Source organism: Coenobita brevimanus, chromosome 91 (genome assembly GCF_032717465.1).
Source record: "Coenobita brevimanus isolate Jiangsu-jjx chromosome 91, ASM3271746v2, whole genome shotgun sequence".
In the NCBI taxonomy this organism is placed as follows: Eukaryota; Metazoa; Arthropoda; class Malacostraca; order Decapoda; family Coenobitidae; genus Coenobita; species Coenobita brevimanus.
The window spans coordinates 4,226,422-4,251,231 of record NC_137044.1 but is presented as its reverse complement, the minus strand read 5'-3'; the positions used below and the strand labels follow the sequence as shown (position 1 = coordinate 4,251,231).

Sequence of the window (24,810 nt, the reverse complement as noted above, 5' to 3'; positions counted from 1 at the left end):
ATCACTGATGCCATATTCACTGTTCGACAGTTTCAGGAAAAATATATAGGAAAGAAAAGGGAACTGTCCTTTATTTTTGTTGGTCCGGAGATGGCCTTTGACAGTGTCCCCAGAGAGGTGGTGAAGTGAGTGATGAGAAAGCTTTGGATCGAAGAGTGGCTGCTTAGGGTGGTTATGGTCAGGTATGTGGATGCTCGCACCCAGGTAAGAGTGAATGAAGGTGTGAGTGATGAGTTTTCCATGAATGTTGGTGTGCATCATGGGTTAGTCTTGAGCCCCTTGTTGTTTATCTTGGTACCTGATGCCCTCTCACATGACTTCAGAAATCGACTCCCGTGGGAGATGTTGTATGCTGATGATATGGTGTTGATTGCAGAGAATGAAAGGGAGGCGGAGGAAAGATTTAGGAAGTGGAGAGATGGTATGGGGCACAAGGACTTAAGAGTAAATGCAGATAAAACAAAAGTGATGATATCTAGGAGTGGTGGTGGTACTGTCAAAGAAGAGGGGGAGGGGCCATGTGTAATTTGCCACAAGAACGTGAGAAGTAATTCTACTTTGTGCAGTGTTTGTGATAAGTGGGTGCATAAGAGATATAGTGGTATTAGAGGTAGACTGCGAGATAACGCTGATAGTATGTGTGCGGTGTGTTGGGGAGAGTAGATGAAGACTGTCAGATGTGAAAGGATTGAGGTTGCCTGTGAGTCTCTTGAGTGTGTGGAAGAGGTTTGTTATTTGGAAGACATGTTATGTCTTGGAAGTGGGGCTGGAGCTAGCTCTGTGGCTAGGGTGAGGAGTGGTTTGAAGAAGTTCAGGGAGCTGTTGCCTCTCCTGGCATTAAGAGGGCTCTCCCTACGTGCTAAAGGATCTTTGTATGCAGCATGTGTTAGAAGTGTAATGCTGTATGGTAGTGAGACCTGGGCAGTAAAGGAAGATATTTCCAGGTTCAAATGTACAATAATGACAATGATTAGGTGGATGTGCAGTGCGTCCCTGAGTGCATGGCCTGGGGGGACTTGGTTTACGATGGAAGAGTTGAGAGGTAGGATGGGACTGGCGTGTAATGGCATTATGATGAGGAGAGGTAGATTAAGGTGGTTTGGGCATATGGAGAAAATGGGGGATGATAATTGGGTGCAGAAAGAGAGAAGCATTAATATTAGGGGTGGGGTTGCATGGGGTAGACCTAAAAAGACCTGGGACAAGGTCCTTTAGGGTGATCTCAAGGTTAACAGACTGAAAAGGGAGGCTGGCTGAGACTGAGCAGCATGGAGAGCAGCCATTAGGTGACCAAGGCCGACACATGCAAGCATGTTGGAGTCTTCAAAAACGAAACAAAACGTTCACTATCTGCGCTCCACACATAACCCCGATCTCTGCTACTCTAACTCATGACTTTTCATTTTCAAGCCATACCAACACTCATATGTTAAATGACGCCACTACACCTCCTTCACACAATCCTCTTGCGGCTGCTGCACTCAGACCTCTGCTTCATATCAAGGTCTTCATGGCACCACTCACTTTTCTTCCCTGTATCACTCATCTTTCCAGTTGCTTTTCACATTTTGCTGCTTCTTTTTTCCTACCACTCCACCCAGGTAGGCCTACTTAGATTCTTATACTTGTAAAAGTTGATAATTCTACAATTTATGTCTTAATGGGATTAGGAAATGGAAAGAAGAAATCCAGTTCTAACCATGAGGAAGGAGTGGAGGTTCATGCGACGTAATAAAGTGTTTTCCATTTGTGACACCTTCAGGAATATCCTAAGCAGCTCCTTCTCCTTCTCCAATGTCTGAAGCAGTAGTGAAGCTGATCCCTGGAGAAAGAAAACAATCTTTCAGTACACTTACATACAGTACTTATTTGCTTTATTACTGCAGTACCTTGATAATTTTACAAACTTAGGAAAGAAGACGTATGGAAGCAGGTAGTGAAGATATCTTATGATCTCTAGCTAGAGAAGTCTCTCCTTCAATTATATAATAATCTGGAGAGACCAAGAATGAAACATATAAAGATGGCACTGTATTGAAAAGGTTAAAGTTAATGACATGGTATCTATATGTCAGTGATAAAAAAATATATATATATTCTCTTGCAGTCCTCTGGTATTTATTTAATCATTCCTCAATCTCTAAAAGCGAGATATTAGGGGAAGTTATTGTGTAACAGTAAGAGGTGACATATGAGGTAAAAAAGACTTGCACTGATGTGCTGGAAGGAAGAAGTGAGCTAAAGATACTGTATTAGAGTATCCTTCATTTATTTGTTACTAACCAGCTAACTTAAATTCAGACAGTATCATTGATTCATTTGTTACTAACATTAAGCCGGACAATTTACAGCTGACTTAAATTCAGAGAATATCTTTGATTAATTTGTTACTAACCTGAAGCTGGACAGTATACAGCTGACTTAAATTCAGACAGAAGCAAGCTACACTTGACAAGACCATACTGTAGAATTATTATCCTACTCCAACCCCTTCTCTCCTTTTCTCATGCTCTCCCTCAAAGCTCTGGCTTATATACAAGTCGGGATCTTTCCACGGGTAACATCCATGGCATCACATAACTGGCTCAACTTGGTTATACTGCATGTTCATGAAATATCTGAACTCACTGGGCTACACTGTTTGTGATATATGGACAATCCTGAAGCAGAATATGTGTTTGACTTTCCTTGTCTTCAAATTATGGCACAACTTTTCCTTGTACATCATACATGACATTGTGCAAGTGTTACCTATATTTTCATGTCTATAATTATTGCATATTGTCATAACATATTAATGCCTACAATGATACCATACTAAGCCTCATTGGTTGATATATGATTACTATTTTCACGAGTCACTGACATGCAAGCTTACAGTCAGTTTTTTATTCCAAGATGACCTTTGAACTCATCACCTGCAGGTGTGTTAGTAACAGTGATGGAACAATAGCACGGTGCTAAAGTTCAAGCAGGAATAAGAATAGTGAAGTAAAACACCTATACTGTACTAGCTTAGGTGACTTGAAAACCTTTTACTTCTTTTTGGTGGTAAACAACAAGTGATGTGATGTGAAGTCAAATGACTACCAGTTTAGGTGAGTTTGAAACATATTTTTAGACTCTGTTGGGTAAGAGACCCTTGGCCAAAAATGTATCCCCACTAAATCCATGTTATACAACACTTTTACTCGCTATAATAACTCATTATCAGATGAATTTCGTTAAAAAATCCTCATTGTAAAATGAAGGCATGCTGTAACTGTTAAAAATAAACAAAAAATAATACTGTACAAAGAATGAGAGGTTATAGTCAGTATGAGTTCTTCCAGCGCAGGTGTTAGCAAAGAGCTACTTTGCGGTATAATTTTGGTATGGTACATAATTAAATAACTTTTTAATAGTATCCTTTTGAGTAATTTTGAAATAAGATAATTTTTCACAATCATACAATACACAGAGGTATGAGATGTAGAAAACAAACCTGACGGACACAGTAGGTTTCAAATGCATGCAACATTGGGGCAGCCTGAAGGAAGAGTCGTGCCATATTAACAGTCAGCAAGTCTTCATCACCCTGGTCACCTGCAATCTCTAATGCATCACGCAACTGCAGGCAGAAACTGCGGTTGTGCTGCACCAATTCCTCCACATTCAGAAAGATGCCAGTCAACTGCTCTCTGCTCAGCAACCCTGCCACCAGTATGGGTCTGCCAGCAATAAGATAAGCGGTTTGTGAAAACTGTCATAATGACAGGGTTGGGGAATAATAAAGGAATTTCCAGTTACTACAGATTATGTTTGTGACTGAGATCAACTACAGGGACAGGAAAATACAGTGCACTGGTAGTGTAAATACTATTTTATGCTGAGCCCATCATTCATCATAATCATCCTACCCCTATCTCCCACTAAAATCAATTGGGTGGGTAGGCTTCAGAAGCTTTCATAAATCTATTCAACTAACATTTGCTCCTTCAAAATCCAGGGCTCTATTCAACAGGTGGAATCATACAAATTAAAGAGCCTTATTCCACATCTTTCATGAATCTCCATACTGTAACAAATCAACACACCCTGCATAGGCATACATTTCTCAACAGCCATATTTCCATTGCTCTCACTCCCAACATTTCATATCTGGTATCCATGACCTACCAATGAGGGCACTAACAAACAATTATGCAGCCTCTTGCTGCACCATTCAATGGTCTACTCCCTTTTCAAACTTCTCTCATATCTACCATTGCACAAAAGTTCTTTAATGCTTCCACAATTCACAATCATTTTCAGTTCACTAAGATGTCACAGTGTGAGCCACTTTTTTTGTTAGCAATCATCACTTTCCTGTTGTCTATATATATTTAGATATCACTGTTCACAAATATTCAAAACACTCTAAACCATCTGACAAAGGTTGAAGTTTCAGTTGGCAACTGGCACAGCATCATTAGCATACAGCAGATATGAAATATTGATTCCACCATTCTCTTAATCTTCATTCAAGTTTTATCACTCTTGATTTAACTTTTCTCATATTCCCATCCACAAATAAACTAAGGAGTCATGGGTATATCATTATTCCTTGTTCATGGGTATATTATTATTCCTTGTCTCACTCCAACACTGATACTGAACGACTCACTCACACATCTCATTTGCTCAAACCATCTATTTGCTGTACAATACCTTTCATATGGCCTGTTACTATCAAAGGAAACTACAGCATTCAGCATTTTTTGTTAATTTTGATGTGAGTAAGCAAATACAAAGTTCCAAGCTGTGCTTAATGAAAATTTACTCAATACTGTACTGTATACTGACTACTTTACACTACAATGAGCATAACTAAATGTGTTTTACCTATAGAACTGCTCCAGCATAACTCGAAGGTCTTGGCCGTACTTCACCTCAGTTTCCATGATCTCAGTCAGTATTTCTTTTCTTTCCTGGCGGCGTCGGCAGCAACGTCTACACACCAGTGGGGCATACACCACTCCGCTATGGTCAAAGGATTGTCAGTTTAACTGCTTTATCAAATTATTCTACAAAGTAAATACTGTATTATAAAATATTATGTATAGCTAATGGCTGCAAACTGAATACTGTAATGAGCTGAGGCATTTTAATTCTCTGACTTTTTATTTACTAGACAGCAGTTACAATGCATACACTGTAAAAACTGACAGTTTATGAGCTGCTGACAGAGAAGAATGGTTAAAATGATATTGAATATACTTGTGGATGTGTATGAAATAGTCTTGACACAGTTCAGTAAGCTCTGAATGCCTAAGGTTAAACCTCTGTGATCTACAATGTGAGGCATGTCAACAACGTTTCTCTTCAAAAAGACACCAGTTGCAGCAAACATGGCTGAGAACAGAAAAATATATGAAAATTTTTCAACAAAACATTTTTTTTCTTCTTCTCCTAAATGGGGTTCTCAATTTGTGGTAAGAAAATACGAAACATTTCAGCAGCCATAAATAGTTCTGAAAACTCTAAATATATAAAACTTTCCTCAAGCTACCAACAGTGTGACAATATTTTTAACAATCAAAATGATTTACCAATTACAATTACAAATTACAAATATAAAAATATTTAAGCACATAAATCCACTGCAGAAAACTACTCAAAAGCATAGGCCCAGCAAGGAAGGCAGATTGAGGAATGCTTTTTAAGCAGAAATAAGAACTGTTTGGTACGTCCACATCTGGCGCCAAAGGTTCCTTCAAGTTTTTGCTGTTTATATGAAAACTATAAGGCATATCAAAATTCTAATAACACAACAGAAAAGCTAATATAAGTTATCATAGAGTGCAGTAGCACTCGATAAGTAGGAGTGGTGCAGGTTCAGGATGGCATCCTGCACTACAGGGTATAGGAACATTGGAGTGAAAATGGTCACAAAGCCCAGTTCTACGCTTATGACCTAAATGACCATGCTATTCATGTGCAAAACTAATCGCAAAGTCTTGCTAACCTTCATAGGAGTCGCAAAATCGAACTGCAAAAACACTGATTTTGTTCTTCTCTCTCTATTTCTTCTTTATCAGTCATAACTCCAAAACAAAAGGCATATGTGACCGTGCTCTACACCAAAATGCTCCTTGTCAAGTGAACATGTTTCTTTTCATGTTTAGAAAAGCATTCATGACACGGTTTGCAAGTTACGGCCTGAAAACCACATCACGGTCACCCGTAAGTATGCCCAATAATGGTTAGCTACAGCTCACCTACAGTTAAAGAACATACCAGATCGCTTCTTTTCACCCTCTTTTTAATATATCAGTATGCTATGCATGTAACAATCCAAATCTAACACTTGCTTTATGCATAATTATACTTCCACAAAAAGATCATAAACTATCTACCTATCTATCTATTGCCAGACACCATAATCCCCGTAAGGGGTGGCCATTTGACTTTGAGTTATTTGTTTTACGGGGAGGAGGGGGCACTAACCCCCCACAAACCCACTTGTTGACACGTAGGGAGCAAGTACGGTTTGGTTATATGGTTACCACCCGGTGCTGTAAATGGTTTCTTGGCTTACAGGAAACCATTTGGCTTGTCACTCAATGTAAAGTCACCTGTAAAGGAAAGAAAAGCACTAAGAAGTGATAGGAAAGATGGGAGAAATATGAAGAGAGAAGATAAGGCACAGAAAAAGAATGATAAAGGCTAAGGAAGAAGTAGGCAGCACTACAACAAGTTAGTGGATGATGGTCGCCACCACCTAGCACTATCATAAACTAAAAACACATATTTTCTTCTAAAATGATTATTAAGAAGTAGGAATGGCAAAAGTGCACAGAGAGGAGAAGAAAAAAGCACAGAAACAAGACAGCATTCAGGATGGGAGCAGATTTGAAGACTTATACCCATTACTACATTCCACACTTTAGCCACAAATTTATAGCTGGTGAAATGTAGTGCTGTACAGGTATACCCCAGTTTAATAATGCATTTGGTTAAGTAAAAACCCATCATTAGGCGAGGTATCATATCTCGGGGTAGATTTAACGTGTAAAGTATAGGGATGCATTTTTGAGCCTGGGGTTTCCCCCCCAACCAAGTCCTAAACCCACCTAAATGAGTCCAAAAACAAGCTTAAAGCCAATCTGAATGGCCTAACAGCTGTAAAAGAACTAACCTAAGTCTTTCACCTGTAAATAACTCACTAAAATCAACAAATAAAATATGAAAATCATCAAATATGTCTGGAAAAAATCAGATTCAGTAAACTGTACCCCAAAATGACCATGTTCACCCCACCTATGGCTAAAACACATAAATCTAAGTCTAAAAACAGTTTATAAATCAACCTAAACACACAATTTTTGTCTAAAATATCATCAAAATCAGTAAAAAAAAATTAGGGACCATCGTTAAATCAGGGTCTGACCATCATTAGGCGGGATATGGTGACATTTCTACCCCCATCATAAAGCCGGGGTATTGCATCTACAAGTATTGTATATCAAGGTATACCTGTAATGGGTATAGGTATCCAAATCTCCACCCATCCTGATTGCTCGCTTGTTTCTGAGCTTTTTTCATCTCTTATCTGTGCACTTTTGCCATTCCCACTTGTTAAGAATCAATTTATAAGAAAATTTTTGTTTTCTAGTTTTCTTTAAGAACTAAAAAGTTGTATCCTTCCTCGATCAAAAGTTAACGTAACTGTGAGCTTACAGTAGAATTGTAAAATACATTTTGGTTTTCAACATAGGTACCTTTCCTATTGTACTGATTCCTATTTTTCTTTATTAAATTACTTGACAGATTAATCTGGTCTGAACATGGTGGCAGCAGTGCAGTAGTACTGAGGTCAAGCAAAATACAAAACTGCATAATGGTTATGTTATGTAATGGTTATGTAAGCCAACTCTGTACCTTCTTTACCCCTGCACAGTTGCTGACTTTATACACAGGTTTTGTTCACCACTGTTTAGAGTACAACTCTCATGTGTGGGGAGGCTCCCCACATACAGCTCTTCTCAATAGGGTGGAGTCAAAGGCTTTACATCTCATCAACTCTCCTCCTCTTACTGGCTCTCTTCAACCTCTGTCTCTTCGCCACAATGCTGATCTGTATCTCTTTTCTATCGCTACTTCAATGGTTGCTGCTCCTCTGAACTGTCTGCTTGCATCCCTCCACCTCTTCAACGGGTGCGTAGCAGCCGTCTAGCAACAAACTCTCATCCCTTTTCTGTCTAACTATCTAATGCAAGAGTTAACCGTTACTCCCAGTCCTTCATTTATGCAACAGGTCAACTCTGGAACTGTCTCCCTCTGTCTGTATTTCCTGCTTCCTATGATCTCCAGTCTTTCAAACGCAGTGTGTCCAGGCATCTCAAAATGAATGGATCTTGAATTTGGCTCTCTTTTGTATTGTTTTTGTTTTTTCTTGGAAGGAATGGTTTGCGGGCTCCTGGCCTTTGGTTCCTTCTTTCTTGCATAAAAAAAAAGTCATCTCTGAATTTACAAAATTAATGATGAAATGACTGGAGCGCTATAATCTGTCCATAACGTGTAGCTTATGTTCTCTCACACTGTATGCTTGTTTATACATATTTATAAAATCTGGACCATGAACTCACAGACCACAACAACAGGAACAAAGCATAAATAATTACAAATTACTGTACTGACAAAGTGTGCACAATACAAAGGTGACTAAGGTTTTGCTTACCAAGAGCTAAGATGATAACTTCCATTATAATAAAATGCTGTTTACTGCTACTGCTATTGCTACTCTCACTGATTTTGTGTTTTTGCGACAGGCTGAAGTAATAATAAAATCTGTGTCAGGAAAAACACACACAGTGTACTGTATGTTACTCCAGAGGACAATGGCAACAAAGTTGACAACATGACAATGCAAGAAATGACAGGTGATCATTTACTGGTGCAGTATCACCATCCACTGTACTGTATTTGGATTGTGAATATTCATTTACTATAATACTTCTGTGAAGATTTGTTCATAAGTATGAGTTGTTCATCATCATCATCATCAGCATCATCATCATCATTATCATCCGGGCCTCCTTTCCCACCCTAGGACAGGGTGAGGAGTAGCAATATCCAGACAGCCCAAGTCTGCCCAATTCAATGGGCCATGCTTCCATTCACACATCATTCAAGCCCCCGGAAACTTTCACCACATTCTGTAGCATCACATAAACATATCCGATAGTCAATCTGAACGCTGTCACATTAAAAAGGGGTGCCAAATCCCTGATCATGCACTTCTTCTCACAACATTCATGCAGCCAGCTAGATCTCTTATCAGTCCCCTAGCCTCATCAACTTCCATACCTCTCTTCCTCACACACTCATTCACCACATCCCTCCACTTTTTCCTTGTCCTACTTGCTGCCTCCCTCCTTCAAATTCACTCAGATATACCTTTTTCACCACTATATTGTTATTCACTCTCTCCACATGACCATGCCATCTCAGTACACTCTCTTCGATTCTGGTGTCCACAGACTTCCTCACTCCACATCTTTCACGAATCACATTCCGTATCCTATCCACTCCCTGTACTCCACATACAATATATTCCTCAGCAGTCCCTTCTCCATTGCTCTCACTCTTGACTTTTCATTTTCATGCCACACTATAGTCTCACACCCATTTATTAAAGTTGGCACTATCACTCCTTCATGTAAGCCTCATGCAGCTGCAACATTCAAGCCTCTGTGTCTTATCAAGGCCTTCATTGCATCAGCTACTTTCCTTCCTTGTGTCACTCTACTTTCCACCTCTTTTGCACATTTTCCTCGCTTTTCTATAACTGTACCCAGGTATTTGAACTCTCTCACCAGTTCCAGTCTCTCTCCATTCACTGGAACATCACACTGAGAGTCACCTTCTCTCTCGATAACCAGCAGTTTACTCTTTTCTATTTTTACTCTCAAGGCATGAAGCTCACAGAAAACTCTGCACTTGTCTACTGAGTTCTTGTCCAGTAATTGCAAGTAGCACTGCATTATCAGCATACAACAAATTTGAGATATTCCATCCATCATCATTCATTACCAATGCCATCCCTTTCTCCAGTACTCGTGTTTTTATTTCCCTCATCACCCCTTCCATATACTGTATACTGTATATTGAACAACCATGGGGACATTGTCGCATGCCCACAGCGATCGTGAACCATGCACTTAAATGCCCATTTACCTTTACACATGCCTCACTACAATCATAAAAACTCTTGACGGCACCTAGCAACTTAGCATCTACACCGTACATGCGCAAAACCTTCCACAATCCTTCTCCGCCTACTCTGTCGTATGCTTTTTCCAGATCCATGAATGCCATGAACACCTTATACAGTCCTTCTCACAAGCCTTCACCACTACCTGTCTCACTTCAAATATTTGATCCGCACATCCTCTGCCACTGCTAAAACCACTCTGTTCATCCCTCACTAGGACCTCTGATATCTCTCTTCCTTTCTCTATAATAACTCTTCTATATACTTTTCCTATAACACTCAATAAACTTGTGCCACAATTATCTTGTGTTCACTTTGCTCACCTTTATTTTTGTACAGGGGTACAATCACAGCCTTTTTCCGCTCTGCTGGCACAGTTTCACTCATCCATGCCCTCTTACATATCTCCAATAAACACTTCATTCCACTCTCTCCACTAAACTTTATCATCTCTGCATACACCTGATCAACCCCAGCTGCTTTCCCATTTTTCAGCCACTTCACAGTGTTCCTCATGTGTGTGAGTGTCATGTTCCCTGGCACTCCATTCTTCCTACACACCCCCACAACCAATCATGTTTACAGTCGTTCTGCTCTCTCTATTCCCATTCGTCAGGTTTTCAGAATACTCCTTCCATCTGGTCCTCACTTCGTCCTCCTGGGTTAATAATCTATCACTTACATCCTTCACACTTTCACCTTTCTTTCTGCTGTCAATTATACATTTCCACACTTCTTTCCAGAATCTATCACTTACATCTTTCACACTTTCACCTTTCTTTTCACTTACATCCTTCACACTTTCACCTTTCTTTCTGCTGTCAATTCTACATTTCCACACTTCTTTCCAGAATAACTTCCTATTTTCAGAGTAATCTGCATTCACTTTTCTTGCATGATCATCATTTACCTCCTCCTTTTTCCTCTTCATAACTAGAGAAATGTCTGTGACCATTTGACACCACTGTCTGTCTTTCATAACCTGAAATTGGAAACAGAAGACTGATAAAATAATGATTAATCACATCAATGAAAACCTCGCTAATCTCTCAACTACTGACCTGTTCGTTATATGCGTGTCAACTGGGGCATCACAATCATCACAGAGAGGCAAATCTGATGACAGAGGGCTGTGGGTGCCTTCCCTGGCAGCTGCAGCACCACTAAGTCCTCCTGCTGGCCCTCTCCGTACAGCCAATGAAGGCTTACTGGTCTCTGAACCAACACCTGAGTCAGTTCGTTCAACTTCACCACTCATCAGTCGCTCCTGAGGACACCAAAAAACAGATCATCACAGAGATAATATAGTAATAAAAACAATATTAACTGCCTTTCTGCTAGTACAGTACTGTTGACTTAGACATAAAACATGCAACACACAATGTAGGATCACCAAGTATACTGTATGTAGTATGAAGTAGTGGTGAGATATGATGTAATGATGCAGCCTTCTAACATGTGCTAAGGCACTACTTTCCAATTACAGTTTCTCCAAATGTACTTGAGTTCAGTTATAATATTAGCAGAAAGAACTATATACATTTAGTACTACAGTATATTGTATTCCAAACAAGAGGATACTGTACAAGAGTACCTGTGTTTTGATTTTGGCAATGGAAATTTGTTATTACTCTATTACAGTACAAAATTCCCCAAAATCAATAGCATACCTGGATACTTATATGTATACTGTAATGCATATATGCTTCATAAAGTCTGTTAGCTGTGATCATTATGACTTCAACATACTGTCACGATGACATGCACATATGCTTGATACAATACAATTATTCAGCTTAACCAAACTTAGTAAGACATCAAATATTAATTAAAAGAATTATATAATTAGGACAACATAACTAATGAAATTACAGTACAGTAATTACATTCATTCAACAACAATCTAAAAAGCCTTGTTAATCATGAAGTTCTGTTGGTGTTCTCCACACAAAATTTAAGATGGCAACTACAGGCTGGACCTGCATTGTAATTAAAAATTCTTTGAACTGCCAACACAATACTGATACATGACTGTCAGTATTCTCTGTAGATTACAATATATCATGGTTCAGAGGTTTAGTCACATTTTGGTGAAATCATAATTATATTTACTAAGACAGAGTGGTCAGGGTTACTCCTAGATTTGATGATGTCTATGTAAGCATATTACAGAAACTTTAATATAAAACATGCTTGGGGGATATCTATTACTTTCCTGTTGAACTTATCTTGGGCAACTCTAAGAAATTAAATGACATAAAGTTACAGTACAGTACCTTACACAAGACAAGTCAAACAAACTGGTGCCACATTTAACTTAGTTTGATCACAGCAATACGCCATACAAAATCGTGCCACATTTGACTTAGGCTGGTCACAACAATACATCAAGAAAGTAGAAGCTTAGGTGATCAGACAAATACTTTTCACAAAAGAAAACAAAGTTGGTACAATATGGCTCACACAAAGACATGCATAACAAATTATCATGCAGAAAAGTAAAAGAAAAAAAAGGTACCTGTATATCACAAGTAGCCTACAGTTACAGATATGCTTTGTCACTAAGAGTCTGCTGCTACTCAATGTGTATTCTGTTCAAAGATTTGTTTTTTCTTATAACTGAATTATGGGAACAGCCAAACAGTTTCTTGTAACACTAGAAAACATTTGTTTTCTAGTGTTACTACCCTATGTGGTACTGCTCCAACTGCATATAGCCCAGAAGGGATTACAACATCAGATGGATGGGGCAGTTAACTGCTCATATAATGCTGCTCGGGGAAAAGCAACTGGTCATCCTTGCCATTAGTTTATACTAAGCAGCCTAGCCCTGGATCTTTATGCTCATAATGAGACTAGATATACTGTACAATGAGATATAGAAATTATGGATGTGATCTTCTCATTCTGAGTATAGTATGTCATTTGATCAGGATATTATATTACTTATACAAACAGCTCAACTAACCTGATTAATGATCCAACAGTTCATTTTTCATCTAACTATATAGGACCCTCATAACCATTTAACTAAAGGAAGAGATAACAGCATTTTCTTAGATCAGATCCAAAATGAAAACAAAATCAGTCAGCAAAACCTTGACTTTTTCTAATGACGTACTGTCTCCGAAACATGATACTCATGACTTGACTGGTGCTAAGAGTCAATACAGTTAAGCCTCATTACTTCATATTTTGCATCACATCGCAGAAAAAAAAAAAAAAACTGGAGCACTCAGTGTTTAGCTATACAATTGATGGCTCTCTATTTTTAACCCCTGCTGGGCTGATTCTTTATACTGTAATGTAGTTTACCTCCCCTGAGTGATTGTTTTATAACCAATGTAGGCTGAATTGTACTGTACCTCATATCAGGCTTGCAGCTTGACCTGTGCAGACCATTGTGCTTCATATGAGGTCTGAAGCTTAGCAAGGGTTAAACTCCATTACTATGAATACACATTTCTTTATAAATTATTTCCTCCTTTATAATATTGTGTCTACTGATTTAGAGTGCACAATTTACAGTGTTCCAGGTGGTGGGATGGGATGACTTCCTGCAGTGGTACAAATATAGCCAGGCAGCTCTGCTGCCCAGGTATACAATACACGCATCCCTCAACTCCCTCCCTATTCCCCCAAAAGGGGGATGGTGGACCACCACAAAAGGGCAACCTCAGCCTGCAATCCACCATTTTCATGTTTCAGATGACCCTGGGGCTACAACTACTATTATACTACTTCAGTGTCTCAGACTCATATAGATACATCACTTTTTTTTTTTCCTTTATACTGGACTGTAGTGAAAAATACATAAAAGCTTACAATGAATGCTTACCTAAATCAAACTTGTACTCATAACAGACGGATATTTCTCAAGCAGTTACGTTTTACAGTCTGACATACTGTACTTTTTTTTATCAGTTCATTAACTTTCAATCTACCTATCTATTGCCAAAAGCCTTAATCCTGTAAGAGGTGGCCACAGACAAATCGTCTCCATGTCGCCCTGTCCCCCACCATTTAATTGCCCTGCTCCCAGCTCACATATCCTTCTTTCATATACCTCTCCCCTCCATCCCTCCACCTCATCCTTGGCCTCCCTCTCCCTCTCCCCGCCTCCACCTCACTCATATACACATAACAGAAATTACTAACAGGGAAACAATGATGAAGACTTTGGCACATCAGTAGCATCAATAAGGGTTCTCTGGCTCACAGGAACTTTAGCAAATATACCTTAAAACAACTGGCAGCTTCTGACAAGTATAACTGACATGCTTTAACACATGCATCACTAATTAGATCCTACTGGCTAACTCAGGTTGAACTTTACTTCCATGTGTTAAAAGGATATGAATAAACATACCCAATACTGAGCAAGAACTTTGGGTGGATTTTTTTTTTTTTTCCCTCAGATATCAGCCACTTCCAGTGTTAGTTTAGTAGCTGTCAAAGCTGTGAAAGGATAAAATCTAAAAATCCCTTCACTGGTTAAAATATACCATTTGGATTCCTGGAATCCTACAAATGATTAGTTTTCTGTTATCTTCCCAACTAACCTTGTCTGTCCTGAGTAAGCCACTGTTCTCTGATGAGTCTGAGTTGGAGCTCATGTTTGAGGATCGGTGTCCTCTGTTCCTAGAGGTGAGGGCTGAGGTGAAGTGGTCTTCAGTTCGTTCCACTCCCAGTCTATCCTCTTCTTCATCATCATCATCATCCAGCTCCACCTCCCCAAGTGGGTTGTCCTCCAGCTGCTGGGAGCATCACCAACATCACCCACTGCCTAACTCACTCACAAACACTTATTTTTCTTACTTACTTGCCATTCTTAGAGATCCTGTCTAGTTACTAACAGTAAACAAAAACTGAGGTGCTGCAAGCTTACATACAAAATATTAACACCATGCAAAAAAGAAAAAAAAAATGCAAGTCACACAAAACACCTATGAAACAACTTGCAAAAACATGAATATGTGAAAGGGAACTAATAATTAACTGCTTGAATTGGCTAAAATTAAAAACAAAACACAACACAAATGCAGCCACAAGTCATGCTGCACTAAGTAATTTACCTTTGAAGTAATAATGATGCATTATATATGAAGTCTCACCTGAATTGTGTCATCTTCATCCTCCACAGAGTTGGCCACACGAGTCCTGGCATCCTGTAAATATTCTAGGATCTCATATTTGGATGCACCATCAAACATTGACTTGCCAGGAGATGGGGGCATGTGGGAGGCCGAAGAGTGAGGGGGGCTAGATGATGAGTGAGACAGCAGTTCTTCATATATGTGGTCAGTGATCTGCTCATAGGGATGTTCCTCTCCACCAACCAAACTGCTAAGGAAGGAAGCTCTACGCCCTCGCCCACCACTCTGCCCTGCTTCACAGCGAGCTTCTGGACTCATAGAGCGGTTGCGATTGCGTCTTCGTGGAGCTTGGGGTGGACTAGATGAGGCATTTGTGCAATCAGAAGTACTGGCAACAGCAAAGGTATCAAGAAATGAGGGCCTTGAATGGGCTGCCCCACGACCCCTTATGGTTGCTGTTCGGGTCTCTTCATCGATGGAAAACACAGGGATGTGCCCTGGGGGAGGCAGCACCTCCCTCAGCTTTTCCTTGGGGCAAGGCGACTCACTGGGGGTTGAGGGGAAAGGCTGGGTAGGAGCAGTAAGAATGGGAGGATTTAGGGAACTACCTGTGGCTTTGAAGCTGCTGAAGGTTGGGCCTTGTGATGATAGGTTTTCCTGGGAGATCCCACTAAAAATGGTAACCCGATCTGTATCATCAAGTGGGGGAGGAGGTGAGGTTGGGAGAGGAGGGGGTGGGGGAGAAGGAGGAGGTGACTCTGGGGGAGGGCTTAGAGGTAATGCTGGGGGAGAGGGTAGGGGTCGCTGAGGTGGTAACACATGTAATGATGAGTTTCTTGTGGTAGGAGGGGGAGGAGGAGGCACACTAGGTCTTGGGGGGCTTAAAGTTCGGCCACGGGGAGGAGGAGGTGCATGGCGTGATGGAGGATTGCTGGTGAGAGGGAGCTGGGAGGGATTTGAAAAGCTCTCGCCGGAGGTCTGACGTTCACACAGACCACGGTGGAGATTCGGTCCATCATGGTCTGCAACACAGGCAATGTATAGTTATTTCACAGAAGATGCTGCATTATTAGTCAACATTTAAGTTTTACATAAAAATAATATATACAGTAATTTGAAAAAGAAGGTATGCTTCATTACAGTTCATGTTTTGAATAATAAAGATGTAAACTGGAGGTGAACATATTACCACAGTATGCAAAATTCACTAATTAATGAATGGGAGAGATGACAGCTGTATAATGACATGTATAAAAGCCCATGCAACCCAGCCAGATGAATTTTTTTTTTTTTCCCCAGAGGTTGTGCTGCAGACTAAGAATTTGGTGGCATCTGGGTTCAATTCCCATCTTTGACTGTACTGTATATCAAGAAATGAGGGCAATGGAAATGAGTTATCTGAGAGAAGCATGTGGAGTAACATTGTGAGACAGATTGACAAATGAGGAAGTGAAGAAGCATTGTGGTGTGGATGTGGATGTGATGGAAAGCATTAGGAGAAATACACTGAGGTGGTTTGGCCACATGGACAGGATGGATAGCCAGAGACTAACAAGGAGTGTGTATGTCAGTGAGGGGGGAGGGGAGGGGAGGGGAGGGGAGGGGAGGGGAGGGGAGGGGAGGGGAGGCATGGCCAAGGATGAGATGGAGGGATGGAGAGAAGAGGTATATGAGAGAGGGGGGTGTAAGCTGGGGGGACGGCAGTGAAATGACGGAGGAGAGGGCAACATGGAGGTAATTTGTTTGTGGCCACCCCTGATGGGATTAAGGCATCAGGCAATAGACAGATAGACTGCGATTAACTTATCATGTTTTGTTTCAGGCATTACAGTATGTTATAATAAGACTTTGATATAAAACAGAGGACTGAGTGTGAAGCATACACGAGGGTTGATGATGATATGTACGGGTGTAAGACTGAAATGGAGTGAGTGCAGAGTCGAGAGTAAGGGCAATAGAAATGGTAATACAAAGGAATGTGTGTGGGCTGTGATGTGGACAGGATAAGAAACACAAGAGAATTGTTAAAGCTCTGCTTAGATGATACGGTCATACAGAGGAAATGGATATAATGGATGAATGAAGTCTGTATGAAGAAACATGACAAAGATTTAGCACCCTATTTTAAACCATTAGTCGACAGAATGACCATCTCACAGGTTTATGATGTGTGAGAGAGAGAGAGAGAGAGAGAGAGAGAGATTACAGATGGTTTCTGAGCACTGAAAGTAGACTTTCAAAGCTAACAATGATGTTAGAATGATTGTGTAGCCGATTATACTGGGTATATTGATTGACATATCTCCCATTTCTATGTCTTCTCTTTCTTTGCTTCTGGCTCCAATCTCATCCCATCTTTTAAGTGGGAATTAGGACTGGGTAATGATGACACAGCAATCTCATCCCATCTTTTAAGTGGGAATTAGGACTGGGTAATGATGACACAGATATAGATTACTGCTGTTATATAGCAGCTGGTGTTGTGGCCCCTTGGTCAACTAGATATGAACCCAATAACTGACAGTTAGTCAATTACTTCAACTGGGTCTCACAGATTTTGTTGATGTTGAAGGTATGATGGTTTCTCTGTGTTGTGAAGATAGTGGTACATGAGGTGAATTAGCGAATTGTAGTAAAAGAGTCTGCATAACAGTGAGGGTTAAATAGATTATCTGTTAACTGTATTTTGTGTTAGTAGTGGTAGGTGAGGGCACCCACACTCAACTAACCTGATGTAGTGCTACCTAAAGGTAATACTAAACTGAGTGAAAAGCCAAACGATTTTATGTAACCCAAGAAACCTTCACTACGCCAGAATGGTTGACCTCACAGCCTGGGGGATCAGTAAGGACACAAGGCCCTCTAACTGCCATCTCAATAATGCTTGGGAAGTGCAGAGCTTCCGTCAAATGAAAATACCTACACATGCTACCATGGTCAATGGTCTTCAAACATACAGTGTAATACAAGAGAAGTGACTATATTATACAGTAGTTCAGAAATGTGAATTCATGTCTAGAATGTCTGGAAGAGGTTCAAAAAGGTGCAGTTTGGCTGATGATTTTGAATGGTTGTGGTGGCCGTGTGCAGTGCGATGTTGGGTGGTGGAGAAGGGATGTTTTTAATTTATAATGTAAACTCTACCACGACCTATCAGCCTGCTGCACTTGAGGTGTATGCTCAAGTAACATTATAGTAAGTGCTTCATGGATGTCAATCATTTATATCATTCTTAAAAAAAAAAAAAAAAAAAAATCACATCCCTGACAGAGATTTGACAACAGGGTGAAGGGCAGGGAAGAAAGCAAACAGTTGTGAAGGACATGTTTATGCTGACAGATACTATATACGGAGGTATGATATCCCTGTAAGGCATGGGGATAGCTCAGAGATGTCACCAGATTCCTCTATACAGTACTGAACATATGATATATCATTATCAATTCAGTTACAGGTAATCACAATTTCCAGCATAGATTGGAGAATATTGTTACTGCTCTTAAACTGAATACTTAACATGACAAAATGCAATACATTGCAAAAAGGAAACGCTATAATTAACTAATTTCATCAGTCAAAAAGAAGGTTCAAAAGCTTACCTCTCCCACTTATGACTTCTTCCACTTCCTCCCCAGCAGGTTTACAATTTCCTCCCCACACTTCATTTTGATCTAGAATATTGTCTACACCAATGTCTCCATTTACATCAACAGACTGATCTTGTACTTCCTGCTGAAACACATTCCAACCATCACTTTCCACTTCCACTCTAGGGTCCTCATTCTCATCATCATCCACATGTAAAAGTACTTTGTTGCATTCATCCTTATATTCATCTTCCACATTTTGCTCATACACTTTTGTGTCACTGAACCCATTGATATGGGGAGTTCTTTGAATGTTATGTGAAACATTATTCCTAGAATAAACATCCTGCAAGTCTGCAATTAAATTATAACTGTTTTTACGCCTCTCCTTTTCCTTTTCCCGGTCTCTCCTGTGGGATCGGGAAGACGGTACTTTGCGGCCCTTGGATTCCCCTGCATCTTCTATCACAGTTACGTCATGGCTTGCCCTGAACTGCACCTGCTTCTTCTTCCGCTTGAACTCTGCAAATGTTGGGAGGTAGAAGTCCGAGTCTGTTTCTGAGCTGGTGTCAACTGAGGGTGGTTTCTTCAGAATGGACTTGACTTTGAGTAGCTCTGAAAGTGTTGGGGGACAGGGCTGACCTTCATGGCGCAAAGGGGATGATGTAGATGAAGAGCTAGCACTGGGGTCATCCTTGTCATCATTGTCTCCCAGTATTGCTGAATCATCCTCATTTTCATTATTAGTTCTTCTTCTTCCTTTCCTCATTTGTTCCTCTGTTTCCTCATTCTCTTCTTCCTCAAAGATTGTGTCCTTTGCTGGAGCCCAGCGAGAGTCAGGTGGGAGGGGAGGGGGAACTGGTATGGTTGAAGGGATTCCATAGAGGCTGGTTGAGTCAGGAGGATCAAGGGGCAAGTCATCATCCTCAGGCAGGGTGTCACTATCTGATGCATGGGTGGTAGTTGGTGAAGAGGCAGGGTAGTCACTGGTATCCTCCTCTACATTCTTATCATTCTTGTCCTCATTTATGATCTTATCATCATCATCATCATCATCTTCATCCCCACTGCTAGAAAAACCTGAGTGTGTAGTATCTGGCTGAGGAGCACTGGGGGTTAACACCAACATGCGCTGTCCAGCAATACGAACAGTGCTGCCCCCACGCTGCAGTTCGCTTGCCTCATGCAACTTCTTCACCTCCAGCCTGGGACCACTGCTACTTCCTGATGGTTTCTTTGCAGAAATATTTGCTGAACTCTTGTTAATTTCTGCTGCAAAAATGGAATTCTGGTAGCTTTTGGTATTGGAGTGTGTTGTTTTGGCACTTGGTGAATTATTTCTGCTCTTGGATGTATTGATTTTATTATTCAACGAAGTTAATTTTGCAATAGGTAAGTACCTTTGTTGATGATTGTTTTTAAATGGACTTCCACTGCTTACAGATGACATATTGCTACCTGAAGAAACCTCATAATCTGTGAATGTTGAATTATTCACTGAAAGGGTGTAGTTGCTGCTTATTGTAGAGTCATATCCTGACACCACATCTCTGTCAGAGGATTGGTCACCTGAACTGTAAATAGCTTCATCTGATGTGGTATTTATTCTGATTTTGTTGGTAATTTCCCTGTTATTCCCACTACTTCCCTGATGTTGGTTACTTCCTATTGTTATTATATTTACTTTTCCTTCTTGTGAGTCAGCTGCAGCCAGCTCAGTATCCCATGGGTCACTGTTGTCAACAGCATTGTCGCTGAGCTCATCTGTGTCTGAACCGAGATGTGTCCCAGCCTGGCCATTACGGGATATAAGCTGGTATGCTGAAGTGTTTTGCGCCAAGATAGAGTTGCGCTTATCATCTGTGTCATCAGCTATTGTTAGCTGATCCTTGGCACTAGAGGTCGGTGTTACTGGTGCAAGAGGGGCAGGCAGTGCAGGCAAGGTAGTTGGTGGGGGAGGAGCAGGTCGAGTAGGCTCAAGGTTATCACGAGTGATAGTATGAGAGCTATCACTACTCCTACCACTTCTGCTGCTTCTACCACTCCTCACACTACGCACAGTTTCAGGGGTAGGGGGTGGCGACTCTTCCTCCTCACTCAAAGTGTGGACTGTAGCACTAGATGGAACTGTTTGCGGTGCACGGCCCTGCACTTCATAATGTTGGTAAACTCTCTCCTCCAACACCTGCCAGCCCCAAGTGTGCTGGGTGGCATTCACTGGGATCTGGGGAGGAGGTTGGTACAAGTTGGCGGGAATGGCTGGGCGAACTTTGGTTGTGCCATTTGTGGTAGTATGACGAATGGTTGCCACCTTACGACCACATCTCTTACATTTTTTCTTTTTGCGGCTTCTGGTGTTCAGCAGCTGGTCAGGGCAGACACACACATTAGTGTATAACTGAACTGGAACCACTTGTGGAACTGGTTGTGGGGCAGCATACACTGGCTCCATGGTTACATAGTGGTCCCATGCTGCTGTCTTATCTGTTCCATTCATTGCTGGATTGAAGGTGGGAAGTGCAGGTCGCACAGGAGGACGCCGTCCCACCACTGATCCAAACCAGTCAGTGTAGCGCACAGTGGATGCCATAGTAGTCTTGCTGGTGGCAGTAACAGTGCCTGTGGTGGCAGCATAGTTGGTGCGGCTACTGTAAGCTTGGGCTGGATGAATGGGTCCTGGTGGGGGTGATACACCCTGCACCACACGCAGGGCTTGGTAGGATGTTCGACCCACTGTTCCTCCATATCCGCCATACTTCTGCCTGTACTCTGCCATGTAATTGTGGGTGGTCAAGGAAGGTGTGACAGGTACAGGGGGTGGAGTGAAGGCATCAGTCACAGGGGAGAGCTGTCGCTCCTTGGGTCGAGAACGGAATTTGAGTAGATCACCCCAGCTCCGCCTGGCTTTGGCTGGCGTCACACTTCCACCATAGTCCTGAAACAACACCACCACTATCAGCTAAAACATTACATCATTAAACAAGAAGAAGTACTCAAAGAGAACAAAACCTGCATCCTGTAAATGGTCTACAGTAAAGGCTGAATATCTGTGACTGACCTCTGACCATTTGCACTCAAAAGTGAATTACTTTACTCCTGCATAACTGTAAGTTTTTTTCTTCCATACAGAAGAAAAACTGAGTAGACCTTGCTCCATGACCTTGACCTCTGACCTATTGTTCTTCAAATCAAAGCCCTTCTCCATTGGGTGGCTCTTAATCCTTTCACCACATTAGGTCCAAAATAACCAAATACAGTATGTCTGAGTTACTGGGTCAAGCATTTGACCTTGTCCAGTGACTCATCTTTGATGAAAAAAAAAAAAAAAAAAAAAAAAAAAAAAAATCATCTTTGGTTTACCATGACCTCATTCCTTCCATGAAGTTTGTTCTTAACTGGATAAAAACTTCTAAGTCAATCTTATCATGTGAAAAAGGGAAATGTTACCCCGTGCTAGACCTTATTAGATCATATAGCTCTGCTAGGTGACTGGAGGGCACTACCCTTCCCGGCATGGCAGCTACTGGGGTTGGCTCGAACTCACGACCCACCCTGGTCCTGTGTCTGACACTCTACCACTGAGCCACCCTACCCCCTTGTGTCATGTGAGCTATACCCTTTCTCAGGAAACATGAAGGAGAGAATTTTACAAAGCCTTTGCCAAAATCGGAACACGAGTGACCGTGTGAAGGATTAAGAGGTCCCCTCGGGATTCTGGACCTTCCTCCTTCCCTCTTCCGTTTTCTTTCCTCTACACACACACACACACACACACACACACACACACACACACACACACACACACACACACACACACACACTTGAGTTGACTCGTGAACTGGGACTTAACCCGCGCCGTCCCGAGGACGTACTTCTACGTCCTCACGTTTTGTCACAGCTAATCCCGAGGACGTACTTCAATGTCCTGCAATTGCAAGGTTCATAATTTCCACAATTTTCAATTTTCGCGAGTCATTTTTGGTACGTATACACGGGACACCTGCCTCAACAAGATGCCAGGCAGAGACAATGCCTTACCCAGCATGACCTCCTCCCCCCCCCTGCATGCCCTTTTCTCAGCAATTCACCTGTTATCAGTGACGTGGCCAGTATATCCATGTCATGCCACGGTACGAAATTCAGGGCCAGAGTGATTCCCCAATCAATGACAATGTGGAGGACAAACTTTACATAGCATTAGAGGAAGAAACAGTTAGAAATGATGATCACGTAATGTGGCAAAAAAAGGTCAGGTATTAGTGAGTGAAACAATGCTTATAATGCCTATATTACTGCTTGAAAACCAATATACTTTTGTACTACATATAAATTCGTAACAGTAAATAAATAAATACCGTTTATGAGTGGTGTGAAATAGTTATCCTCCCATAGAACTCGTTTTCTTTGGTGCCAGCCTGATAGAAAACCCAGTAAAGTAAGGAGGCTCTCCTACCTGTAATGAGTATTTTAAACCTCAGGTGAGCGATTTCTCTATGAATTTTCGATGTTTCTCACCAAAAGCGAAAGTTTTAGCAAAAAAAAAAAAAAGGTCGAAAATTGCCCGGGATTGGGGGGTACCAGTGGTCGAAAAGTGGCCGGGACGGGGCGGGTTAAATTGGTGCTTGAGTTGTAACTTACGTTGGCCTTTGAGTTGTAACTTATGTTGGCACTTGAACTGGGACTACAGTTGGTGCTTGAGTTTTAACTTACGTTGGCACTTCAGTTGGTGCTTGAGTTGGGACTTCAGTTTGAGCTTAAGTTGGGACTTAAGTTGGTGCTTGGATTGGGACAAGTCGACGCTTGAGTTGGGACTTATGTTGGCGCTTGAGTTGAGACCTTAGTTAGCGCTTGAGTTGGGACTTAAGTTAGCGCTTGAGTTAGGACTTGAGCTCGTACTTGTGTTAGGATTTAAGTTGGTACTTGTGTTTGGACCCAAATGGTACCTGTGTTGGGATTTGAGTTGACACTTGAGTTTGAACTTTTGGTGGTACTTGAGTTGGGATTTAAATCGGCTCTTGTGTTGGATTTTAAGTTGGCACTTGTTTTAGGACTTAAGTTGGCACTTGTTATAGGACTTAACTTGGTATTTAAGTCGGAGCTTTAGTTAACATATGAATTGGCACTTACGTCAACACGTGAGTTTGCACTTAAGTTGGCATTTGCGTTTGCACGTAAGTTGGCATTTGAGTTTTCTCTTAAGTTTGCATTTGAGTTGACACTTAAGTTGGCACTTGAATTGGCACTCACGTTTGCACTTATCATTTACGTTAGCACTTTATTTGGCACTTACGTTGGCAGTTAAGTTTGGACTTAAGTTGGCGCTTGAGTTGGGACTTAAGCTGGTGTTTGAATTGGAACTTAACTTGGTACTTGAGTTGGGACCTAAGGTCGCCCTTTAGTTGGGACTAAAGATGGCTCTTGAGTTGGTACTTAAGTTTGCGCTTGAGCTGAGACATGTTGGCGCTTGAGTTGGGACTTAAACTGTCACTTGAGCTGAGATCTAAGTTGGCGCTTGTGTTTGGACCTGAGTTGGCATTTGAGTTGGCACTTATGTTATCACTTGAGTTGGCACTTGTGTTGTCACTTGAGTTGGGAGTTATGTTTGCGCTTGAGTTGCAACATAAGTTGGAGCTTTAGTTGGCACTTAAGTTAGCTCTTGAGTTGGCAATTCCGTTGGCACGAGTTGGAGCTTACGTTGGCACTTGAGTTGGAGCTTACGTTGGCACTTACGTTGGCACTTGAGTTGGAGCTTACGTTGGCACTTAAGTTGGAGCTTACGTTGGCACTTGAGTTGGAGTTTACGTTCGCACTTGAGTAGGGACCTATGCTGACCCCTGAGTTGTGATTAAGCTGGTGCTTGAGTTGGGACTAAGGTTCGCGCTTGAGTTGA

At 41.2% G+C, this 24,810-nt stretch overlaps 1 protein-coding gene across 1 annotated transcript in view; it reads right to left on the bottom strand.

The window, feature by feature from the left end:
* The window catches only part of RhoGEF64C (Rho guanine nucleotide exchange factor at 64C), a 78,608-nt gene that overhangs the window by 17,418 nt on the left and 36,380 nt on the right, over window positions 1-24,810 (bottom strand). The window contains exons 3-9 of the mRNA XM_080281950.1: window positions 18,933-21,855; window positions 15,352-16,355; window positions 14,800-14,994; window positions 11,299-11,504; window positions 4,864-5,001; window positions 3,485-3,710; window positions 1,700-1,822 (exon numbers count right to left, since the gene is read on the bottom strand). Of these exons, the coding sequence (XP_080138076.1) occupies window positions 1,700-1,822; window positions 3,485-3,710; window positions 4,864-5,001; window positions 11,299-11,504; window positions 14,800-14,994; window positions 15,352-16,355; window positions 18,933-21,855 (4,815 nt within the window). The remainder of the gene's footprint in view (window positions 1-1,699; window positions 1,823-3,484; window positions 3,711-4,863; window positions 5,002-11,298; window positions 11,505-14,799; window positions 14,995-15,351; window positions 16,356-18,932; window positions 21,856-24,810) is intronic.